At 35.2% G+C, this 12127-nt stretch overlaps 1 protein-coding gene across 7 annotated transcripts in view; it reads left to right on the top strand.

The window, feature by feature from the left end:
• Positions 1-12127, top strand: part of LOC148109375 (uncharacterized) — a 540493-nt gene that overhangs the window by 356064 nt on the left and 172302 nt on the right. For all 7 annotated transcript variants that reach the window (XR_015725973.1, XR_015725974.1, XR_015725971.1 and 4 more), the window contains exon 6: positions 2754-2895. Coding sequence is in view for 2 of the 7 variants with exons in the window: in XM_087865176.1 (XP_087721302.1) it covers positions 2754-2895 (142 nt within the window). In the remaining 5 variants the exon portion in view is untranslated. The remainder of the gene's footprint in view (positions 1-2753; positions 2896-12127) is intronic.

The following is a 12127-nucleotide window of genomic DNA, read 5'->3' as shown; positions in this document are numbered from 1 at the left end:
ATCTGTTCAAATTTTGTATATCTTCCTGGTTCAGTTTTGGGAGGTTATATGTTTCTAGGAATTTATCTATTTCTTCTAGCTTGTCCAATTTGTTGGCATAATATTCTCTTAAAATCCTTTGTATTTCAGTAATGTCAGTTGTTATTTCTCCTCTTTAGTTTCTAATTTCGTGTAAATCCTCTCTCTCTCTTTTATGAGTCTGGCTAAAGGTTTCTCAATTTTGTTGATCTTTTCAAAGAACCAGTTCCTGAATTCATTGATGTATTCTATTGTCTTTTTAGTTTCTACTTCATTTATTTCTGCTCTAATTGTTATTGTGTCCTTCCTTCTACTGGTTTTATTTTTTGTTTCTTCTTCTTTTTCTAGGTTTCAGGTTAGGTTGTTTATTTGAGATTTTTCTTGCTCCTTGAGGTAGGCCTGTATTGCTAGAAACTTCTCTCTTAGAACTGCCTTTGTTACATTCCACTGATTTTTGGACTGTTGTGTTTTCATTTTCACTTGTTTCCATGTACTTATTTTTCAAGATTTTATTTATTTATTTGACAGAAAGAGACAGTGAGAGAGGGAACACAAGCAAGGGGAGTGTGAGAGGGAGAAGCAGGCTTCCTGCCGAGCAGGGAGCCCAATGTGGGGCTCGATCCCAGGACCCTGGGATCATGACCTGAGCCAAAGACAGATGCTTAATGGCTGAGCCACCCAGGCGCCCCATGTTTCCGTGTACTTTTTGATTTCTGATTTGACCCATCATTGTTTAGAAGGATGTTATTTAACCTCCATGTATTTGTATTCTTTCCAGATATTTTCTTATGGTTGATTTCTAGTTTCATAGCACTGTGATCAGAAAAGATGCATGGCATTACTTCAGTCTTTTTGAATTTGTTGTGACTTGTTTTGTGGCCTAACCTGTGATCTATTCTAGAAAATGTTCCATATATGCTTGAAAAGTTTTCCACTATTTTAGGATGGAATATTCTGAATATATGTGTTAGATCTGTGGTCCAATGTGTCATTTATAGCCACTGTTTCCTTGTTGATTTTCTATTTGGTCGATCTATTGATATAAGTGGAGTGTTAAAGGCCCTACTATTATTGTATTATTATCAATCACTTCCTTTATGTCTGTTAGTAGTTGCTTTATGTATTTGGATGCTCCCATGTTGGGTGCATAAATATTTACAATTGTTGTATCTTCTTGTATTATTCCCTTTATGATTATGTAGTGACTTTCTTTCTTTCTTATTACAGTCTTTGTTTTAAAGTCTATTTTGTCCAATATAAATATTGCTACCTCAGCTTTCTTTTCACTTCATTTGCATGATAAATGCTTTTCCATCCCTTCACTTTTAATCTGCATGTGTATTTAGGTATGAAATTAATCTCTTGTAGACAGCATATAGGTGGGTGATGGGTCTTGCTTTATCATTCATCCCATCACCCTATGTTTTTTGATTGGCATGTTTAGTCCATTTACATTCAAAGTAATTATTGATAGGTATGTATTTATTGCCATTTTATTGCTTGTTTTAAGGTTGTTTTTGTAGGTATTCTGTGTTCCTTTCTTCTCTTGCTCTCCTCTTGTGATTTGCTGGCTTTCTTTAGTGTTATACTTGGATAACTTTCTCATTTTTTGCATATCTATTACCAGTTTTTGATTTGTAGTTATATTAGGTTTATATGCAACAATCTTATGCATATAGCAGTCTATATTAAGTTGATGGTCACTATGTTTGAACCCATTCTAAAGGCAGTAAAGCTCTTTCTTCCATGTTTTAGGTATATGGTATCATGCTTTATATCCTTTTATTTTGTGAATCGCTTGACTGATTTTTTATGGCTATACTTAATTTTACTCCTTTTATACTTCCTACTTTTCTATTCCTGCTTATTGTCTCTCCTTCCACTCAGTGAATTCCTTTTAACATTTCTTATAGGGCTGGTTTAGTGTTGATGAATTCCTTTAGCTTTTGTTTGTCTTGGAAACTTCATCTCTCCTCCTATTCTGAATGATAGCCTTGCTGGGTGGAGTAGTCTCAGTTGCAGTTGTTTTGTTCTGTTTTGTTTTGTTTCAGCACTTTGAATATATTATGCCACTCACTCACTTCTGGCCTGCAAAATTTCTGCTGAAAAGTCACCTAATAGCCTTATAGGGTTTCCATTGTGTGTAACTGTTTTCTTTTTGCTTAGTGTTTTTAAAATTCTCTATCACTTTTTTGCCTTTTCCATTACCATGTGTCTTGGTATGTACCTCCTTGAGTTGATTTTGTTGAGGTCTCTCTCTGCCTCCTGGATCTGGATTTCTGAAATGACTGATGTGTGATTTTGCCTGCATTTGGGTGAACATATCAGATGAGTTTCAGAGGTCCTCTTTAACCCTTTGGTCTACTTCTCTTCATCAAGTTACCTCTTTTCTCCATTTTTGTTGGTTTCTCTTCAAAATATGATTATGTAATTCATTCCATTTCTAATAACTATAAGAAAAATTTATTAATGCACATTCATAAACTTGTTATGGACCTGTTTCAGTTTGAACTACACAAAAAAACACAAAACAGTCAAGAAAAAAAAAGAAATGTTCCTTTTTTAAACAAAATAATATATTCAAATAATTTTTAAAAAATTTAAATTAAATTTAAATTCTAAATAGTAGTGGGGAAATAGCAAAAAAAGCTAGGTAAAAAATGACAAGCCATTGCATTTAGTTATTCGCCTGTATCTTTATTCACTCACTAACTCATGTATTCATTTGTTTATAGACACAATAATCACAAATTTACCAAGTGACCACTGCATACTATGCTGGCTGCCAGGGAGGATGCAGATCTGCATAGCCCATGATTCTGGCCCTAAGGGAGCTTGGAAAAACTTTGAATGTGAAAGCAGCGTGACAATACAAAGGTAAATAAAATTTTGAGAAAATAATGCAGAAGGTATTTTAAGATAGCACATGATGGTTTTCATTTTTCTTTCAAAATAATATTAATAAACATAAGAATAACCACAACTCACTTAGCTCAAGCATAATTAGGTGAGCTTCCCTCTTTTACTTCCTAAACACATGGAACTCTTTATGACACAGATTTAATTTTAAAGAATAATTTGTAAAAATCCTAATCCTGCTTCTCTCAAACTAAAGTCATTATACTTAAGCTGTTTGGTTGAATTAATTAGGGGCAAAGACCAGAATACTACTTAAAATCAAAAGTGTAGACACATACATAGAAAATATATGAACTGTGATTTGAATCTTATTAAGGTTTTCTATCTTATGAGTGGTCATGCTGGGTAAAGTTTTTGATAAAGCTGGTTATCTCCATGAAATATGAAAGAATGAAAAGTCATAAATGCATAGGAACATAAAATTGTTAATTTTTAAAATTCATTCACTAGACTGAACGTATGCTAATATATGCTATGTCTGGTGTCAGGTACTACTAAATAAAAGGTGATATATTCCTCATCCTCAAGGAAGTCATACTAAACTATACATATATACAAGGAAACAATTATATGTGTTAAGTAGGATGGGGGCAAGGGAATGATCAACTTTTGGGGAAACTGATATATTTCACAGAAAACTGAGATATTATGCTGTACCTCGAAGGAGTGTTTCAGTATATAATTGTTTTTGTCCGTATTTGAGCCTCATCAATCCCTCCTCTAATGAGTTAACATGGTCTACAATGTTCCTGTTGTTCATGGGTGGGATTAATACATTAACTTTAGAAACCATTAAATAATAAACATGTGTGGTAAAAGTTCAAGGGTTACCAATTAAAAAGAAAGAACAAATTGTGTATCATCTACAAGGAAAAAAAAATGGAATAAGAAGAAAACAAAGAAAAAAAATACTTACCCCTAGAAAGAAAGGACAAAAAGGAAAGAAAATGTGGTAACAATATAAAGCAAGCAAGAAGATGGTGGAACTCAATCACAATATACATAAATAGGTTAAATTCCACAATTGAAAGACAAAAATTATCAGATAAGATAAAATGCAAATTTTTATCATATGATATTATTAAGCAACATACCTAAAACGAAAATAAACTGAAAAGTTGGGATGTAAAAAAATGAAAAAAGATTTTCTGGGAAATACTAAGTAAAGGAAAACTAGAGTAATTATATTAATGTAAAGAAAAAAAAGAGTAGACTTTAAGCTTAAAAAGTCTGATAAGATATACAGAGAGGCATGGCTTAATGACAAAGATTTTAATTTATCAGAAGCACAACAGTTTTAATCATATCCTCTCAGGAGAATGTCTTCAAAATGTATTAATTAAAATTTTCCAGAAGTATCTGGGAAAAGTAAAAAGAGGAGATTTAATAATATATTCACAAAAGAATGAGGAAATAGACATATATCTTTGCTTATGGTTTTCCAAGGAAACAAAAACATCCCTTGAGTCAAGGATTTAATATACAATTAAATTTTATTTATCCATGAATTCATCAGACAAACATCCTCAGACATGGATGGCATAAACAACTTATTATATACATACTAAGAGGATAAGTAAATTCAACATCTCAAGAATTGGGAGGTTTGCAAAATTAAAGGGCTTAGATGTAAACATTGAAAACAGTAGAATATAGAGGTATGCCTAACTAGCAGTTAAAGAATATTTACAGCTCTTAATATAAAAAGCAAATCTTTGATTGACTGAGTAACATTTACCACAAAAAATTTTAGTTAAAAATTTCGGATAATATTAGTAAACATTGTAGAGTAAGAATAGTCCTGATTATTAGTGAGGATTCAATCAAAGAAGCAAAACCGGTAAGAGACATTCTGTTTGTCTACACATCTATCTTAAGGATTTTAACCATATGCAATTTTTGGAGCTGCTTAAACAATCTCTGCAATGTTTGCCTTGTGTGATTCTGGAGCTTGATGCTTATAGGGCAGGCATTTGGGAAACAAAGATTGATGTAAAGTGAGAGCCAGAACAGGCTGGAACAGAAGTGCCAAGGAAATTCAATGGGGAAAAGGATAGAATTTGCAAGTGGTTCCGACAATTGGACTTCTATTTGGAAAAAAAAAATAGAATTTAGACTCATACTTCACATCATAAATAAAAAATAACTCATGATGGATTATAGAGCTATTGTAAGAGATAAAACTTCTAAGTTGATCACATAGGAGAAAATCTTTATGGCCCTAGATTAGGTACAAAGTTCTTAGAAATGACACCAAAAGCAGACTAAAAAAGAAAAAATGATAAATTGTTTATCATAAAAATTAAAAACTTCCAGAAACACTCCAGCTATAGACTGGAGAAAATATTTGCAAATTATGTATGTGATAAAGGACTTGCATCTGAAATATATAAATAACTCTTACAACTTGATCATAGTAAGACAAACAACCTAATTTTAAAAATAAGCAAGACTTGAACAGACCTTTCATCAGAGAAGACATACAAATGGCTAATAAAAACAGGAAGAGGTGCTCAATAAACATGTTATTAGTGAAATGCCAATCAAAATCACAAGATACCAGTGCATGCCTACTGGAATAGCTATAATAAGAAATACAGCTAATAACAAATATTGGCTAGATGTGGAGAAGCAAGAATGCTCATACATTGTTGGTCGGAATGTGAAAGGGAATAGCTACTTTGGAAAACAGTTTGGCAGTTTCATAAATAGCTATATAAACTTACCTACCATAGAATCCAACATCTATTTCTATGAATCTAATGGCAACATATGTTCATGCAAAAACTTGAACAGAAATTTTCATAGCAGCATATTCAAAATAGACAAAAATCAGAAACATTTCAAATATCTATCACGAATGTATAAACAAAATGTAGTATATTCATATAATAAAAAAGAACAAAATACTGATATATTCTATAACATTCATGAACTTCAAAACCACTATGCTAGAAGAGAGATGTCAGGTCTAAATGACTATGTATTGTGTGATGCCATTTATATGAAATATACAGAAAAGGCCCTTTTATAAATAGTATAAAACTGGATTATGCTGTTGGATGCACAATTCTGTAAATTTACTGAAGGTCAATGAGTTGTACCCCTACACTGGGTGAATTTTATGGAATGTAACTTAGACTTCAGTAAAGCTGTTTTTATAAAAGAACAACCTGGAATGTACAAGCATGAACTGGAGCCACAAGGATGGTTTTAAATATGGTGGTTTTTGTGCCTCTGAACTTGATGGTGTGGATGTCCTGCAGAAACCAGGGCCCATCATCACAGAGCTAAACGCATACACCTTGCCACCACAATAGAAGGGGACAGAGGGAGCCTGAATTTAATTTCTTTTAATCATACAAGGGGGTGACTTAAATGAAGTACATTTATTCTTTATTTTGAACAGTACTACAATGAAATATATTTAGAATAATCTTTAACCTCTACTGCCAGAAGAATTCCAAGAAACTTAAGGAGTTAAAAGCAAATAAAATATAGTCCAAGTAGCAAAAAAGAATGCAAGGCAAATATCAATGAAAACAGAAGATATCTTAAACATGGAGAAATGCTTGTGATATAATTTTTTTTTAAAGATTTTATTTATTTATTCGACAGAGATAGAGACAGTCAGCGAGAGAGGGAACACAAGCAGGGGGAGTGGGAGAGGAAGAAGCAGGCTCATAGCGGAGGAGCCTGATGTGGGGCTCGATCCCATGACGCCGGGATCACGCCCTGAGCCGAAGGCAGACGCTCAACCACTGTGCCACCCAGGCGCCCCGTTGTGATATAATTTTAAATATAAAATATGGGGTATGTTAACATTTTATAAAATGTACCAGAATATGGTTTTGTTAAAATTTCTGTGATGGGATTATGAGTTTCATTTCTTCTTTACACTTGTATTTCATAAGTTTTTTGAACTTTTTTTAAAAAGTGAGATATAATTAGGACACCTGTGTGGCTCAGTCAGTTAAGTGTCCAACTCTGGATATCGGCTCAGGTCATGATCTCAGGGTTGTGGGATTGAGCCCCATGTGGGCTCCTGCACTAGGTGAGGAGCCCTTAAGATTCTCTCTTTCCCTTTCCCTCTGAGTCCCCAACCCCCTTGTGTGCTGTCTCTCTCTCTCTTTCTGAAAAAATAAAAAATAAAAAAAAGTGAGATATAATTGACATCTAACATATTAGTTTCAGGTGTACAGCCAAATGATTCGATATTTGTATATATCATGAAACCACCACAATATGTGTAATTAACATCCATCACCACGCATAGTTATAATTTTTTTCTTCAAACATTTTTTTATAATAAGCAAATATTATCAAGAAGATGATATTATGATTTTATAAAATACCTGGTCTTTAACTCCAGTCGAAAAATCAGGTTAAGAGTGTTTATTAAATAAAAATTATTTTGCTTAAATGTTAATAATACTTTTCTTACAATATAAAAATAATTAGTGACAAATACAATTCATATAGAGATGTACAATTGAATGCTTGTATTTTTAGTTAGTTGTGACATAACCACTAGAAGTTACTTCAGCCCTTCTGAAGGAGTAAAATACATTTGGTAATAGATCATAGCAGCATTGTTTGTGGGCACATGACCAGTGGAGAATGCAAGTCAAACAAAACTTTCCAAGTAGTCCTGTTTTTTTTCTTTTTACAAAAATACATTTAGTAATAGTTTATTCTCACTTCAGTGGAACATACAAATGACATCTTAAAAAAAGAGAAAAATATGCTAAATGGTTGGAAAAGCAATTACATTAGACGAAGAGAATTGAATTTTCAACAGATTTTAGAGCATCTTTTAGGTTGGCCTTTTATAATCAGTTTTTGAGGATATATTCAGGACGGTGGGTGTGAAGCCTTGCTTTGGTGCTACAGGGCTAGTGCAAGCCTCTAAACTGGGTTAATCCAGAAGTCAAGCAGGAAGATCCTGGTAGCTCATAGGGCAGGTTGCTCTTTTCTTACCCATCTCTGCCTCGTAAGGTACAGAAGGGACTAACATGTGTTAATTATTCTTGGAATCTCTTTGCTGAATGCCTGGATATTACAATTTTTCAGGCCTCTAGACAGATGTTGTGTCACACTGCTGAGGACCATGGTATTGAACTTCCTGCTATCTAAGGCATTATCAGCATGTAAGCATCTTTGATTTTCTGTTTTCCTTCTGAACAGTTGGCATAAACATGAGAATAAACCACAGTTTCACTTCGTACAGCAACAATGACCTCACTCTCAACTTGTCTGCATAATCATGCAAATATAACTCATAATACACATATTTTAAAAAACAAAATGAGTCTCATGTGATGTGGTCCTGCTTCCCATGAAGCAAGTCATTGAAGATGTGTACTTAGGGACACATGGGAGAAAATGTTTTCCAAGTCCTTACTATTTGAGTCAAAGTATTCTGAATTAGATGAACAAAACAGACATTAGATACAGCATTGAATGCTAAATCTTATCGGAGCATCTGATAATCTTCTTTTCAGAAATACCCCCTGTGGGCCTCCACAGTGCCTCCTGACAGTTTTTTCCACCCTGTGGCATCTCATATAGAACCAGTGTGTTTTAGGCTCATACCAGTGCTTTGCACATACTGCACCCAAATAACAAGTACTTACTTAACTCATAGATGTGGCTCTGACAACTGTCAAAATTTCACACTTTACGTTAGATACATCTTCACTTTGTAAAGTTTGGAGAGTAGATTTGAGCATCACCTCTGTGGGTAGAATAGACTATATCCCTCCCAACACTGAGATTCCATATTTCTGTGACTTGATACTTATCAATCCTTCAAAATACATTTCAATTGTTTCCTTCTTTTTTCTTTAGCTTTGCCTTAGTCATTAGTAAATAAGTAGTAAATAAGTGTTATGATAATTCAGCCATTTTTTTTAAGATTTTATTTATTTGAGAGAGACTGAGAGAGAGATCACGAGCAGTGGGGGTGGGTAGAGGGAGAAGCAGACTCCCCACTGAGCAGGGAGCCTGATGCGGGACTCAATCCCAGGACCCTGGGATCATGACCTGAGCTGAAGGCAGACGCTTAACCTACTGAGCCATCCAGGCACCCTGATAATTCAGCTGTTGAGAGCCAAAAATAACTGGTTTAAGTGGAAGTTAGGATTCAGAGTTCAGTAAAGGCAAGATGGCTCAGTAGTTAACTGGAACTCGGACTACTTTGAAATTTCCATACTGTCATTCCTAGGGAATGATATTTACTCTCCTGCTCTAAATTGTACCTCCAGCCACCATATCCATGTTTTCAGCAGGATGGGGAAAGGGAGAAGTAGCCTACACTTGCCTTTAAGGTATTTCTCAGAACTTATTTTACATCATTTTTCCTAACATCCCATTGAGCAGAACTTCCCACAGGGTCACAGCTAGCTACAAAGGAGGCTGAAAGGTTTTTTTCCGTGGCACTTATATTTGCGCCCTCATTCTAGCCCCCTGCTCCCAGAGTAACCGTGGGTTAAACTGAGGATTTCTATTATTATTGAAAGAAAGAATGCTTATTAAAATCTACATAGCACACTCAGATACTATATACACACACATACACACAGGTTTTCCAGAGCATGTCACCATTTTTACACTCTTTAGCAGGTGGGAAGATGTATTTTCCAGATGCTAATTAAAATTTAATTCAACAGAAATGAATTACATGCCTGTTTTGATTTGCAGCTTACTTGGTGTGGCACATCAACTTTTGCCATAGGTAGCTATGGTGTTTTCAAATACTGCTGTGTGGTTTGAGCAGGCTAATCTCTGTGATTCTCCATTTCCTCACCTGAAAATGTACATTATAATATATATCTTGTGAGGTATCGTCACATTTCAATGACATAATTTATATAAATTTCTTAAAACAGTGCTGGACACATAATACTCAATGAAGTTAGTTTAAATTAAAAAAAATTCCCAGGTACTGTGAAAATAAAAGATAAATGAGTCACAGTCCCTTCACTAAATGACTTTATGGGCATTAGGTCAGCTTAGTGTAGAGAAGAGAGTGAAAGAAAGAAACAGTGGAGAAACTTGTAATTCTTACCTAATTGTATGAGCTTGAGCAAGTTATTTCTCTTGATTCTGAGTTTTTTCATTTGAAAAATGGCATCGATTATAACATATATCAGAGCTTCTTGAATATTACCTGGCAGTGTATATGACATACTTTGAAAACTCAGGAACACTACTTTAAGGTTAGGTATCATATCATAGCTGCTATTTACTAGAATTCACACCAAAATTGTGCTGAAATCTTTATACATACTATCTCATTTAACCCGTTTAAGAATTCTATAACATGGATATTTTGGTGATTCCGCAGGGAACCCATTCTGAGTCCTCCAGCATGAGAAAAAAGAAACTTAAAGTTCCAAGATCAGAGCATGGTTTGTTGGAGACGCTAAGCATTCAGACCCTGGTATACTTGTTTCTAAAGCTAATATAATAAAATACATTTTATCGGTGCTTCTATCAGTGGAATAGTTCAGTGCATGGGGAGAATGTGCTGGGAACAATGGAGGGTTTAAGTTAGCCAAATGACAGAGAATACAGTGGAATAGTGAAAGTCAAGGCTGACAGTTATGCTGAAGACAGTATTTGAAAAGCTTGAAATGTAATAGTGAAGATTCAATATGTAATTGAAAAAGAAATTAAAAAATAATGGAGGATTCTTATCAATATACAAGCTATGGCTTAGAAACAGTAGAAGAGATGAATTAAGGAATGGAGAGATTAAAAGCAGAAGATGATTAAGAGGCTATTTTAACATTCCAGTATGGATTACAACTGGGGTGCTGATCATGGGAATATTATATAGCAAGTCTTGTCTAGGAATGTTAAAGTTCTCACATACTATTTATTAGGCAGTGTTTTTAAGAAATTGTAAATATGCCATTTTAAGGCAACCCTCCTGTATTATCAGAAAGGCACCAAAGTTATACCACAATCAGAATTCTGGGTTTGCAGAGTTCTTCCTGAGCTAGACCTTTGCCATATTCTCCCTACTTGTTGCTTATCTCTTGTTTCTTCTTGCTTGCTTTAAATCCATCGTGGATTTTGGCACCTTTAGCTTGCTGGACTTTGACATTTTTGTTGTAAAATTTAGGTATTCTTACTCAGATATGGTGTGGTCAACACATCAAGCAAAGATTTCCATTGGAAAGATTGTTACTCACAGTTCCTAAGAGAACTGTTCCTAAGAGAACACACCACACAGGGCCATATGGGGGATCCACCAGTGTTGGTCAGGAGGCAGAAGGAGCAAGCAGAAAATGTGGGCAAGCCTTTATTATGGTTTCCGAAGGGAGTAATGGGCATGACAGAGCAAGCAGGTTTAGGATTGGCTTGTTTGAATAATTTCAGTGGGCTCTGGGGTGTAGGGGCTATTCTTAGTGTTACCAGACAAGGGCCCAGTGTGCATCAATTCAAACACTGACACCAGTGTCTTTTACAGCAGAATAAACGGTTTTATTGCAGGGCACCAAGCAAGGAGATAGGAGATTTCTCACATCCACCTGCCTGAAGGGTTGGTTCGGTGTATTTAAGGGTAGGGGGTAAGCTGAATGGAGTATGATGATTGGATATAGGGACAAAGGGAGGTGTCTTTCTGAGCATGTGTATTCAGGAATCATGCCTCTTCGTGGGGTACATGTTCAGAAAATGGTGGCATAAGCATGATGATGGGGCAAAGATCTCTAGGTGGGTCATCACAGAGGTTACTTTTGTTCTTTCCTTTTCCCTTCTGCACAGCTATAAGAATTCTTCCCAGTTGACTCCAATCTTAGCTAGTCTCATTGGTGGCCAGTCAACTTCTGCAAAATGGGCTCATAAATCAATCAAGTTAGTCAGTTTCATTAGGCTAGAATGGTAAAACATTTGTTAATGTGTGTTGGTTTCATTAGTTGTCTGTTTCCTGGTTCTTGGGTGATCAGGGCAGGGGAATACTGGCCCAGAGTGTGAGAGCTGGTAAAGGAGGTGGTTGGGGTGTGGGCTTTAGATTGGTTGGTGTACATAGGGAAGGTACACTTGCAGGCCAGTTCTTTATTCTCTCTAGAAATTGGCTGGCCCTAGGAGGGGCGGTCCCTCCAGGGCCTGCAAGACACTGTAGAGGAGAAAAAAAAGATTCCTCCTCTACCTTTCTAGGTTCTTGTCTGAGACCATTCTA

Source organism: Ursus americanus, chromosome 10 (assembly GCF_024610735.1).
Source record: "Ursus americanus isolate L20-20 chromosome 10, mUrsAme1.1.p, whole genome shotgun sequence".
NCBI lineage: Eukaryota > Metazoa > Chordata > Mammalia > Carnivora > Ursidae > Ursus > Ursus americanus.
This window is presented reverse-complemented; position numbering and strand designations above follow the sequence as displayed.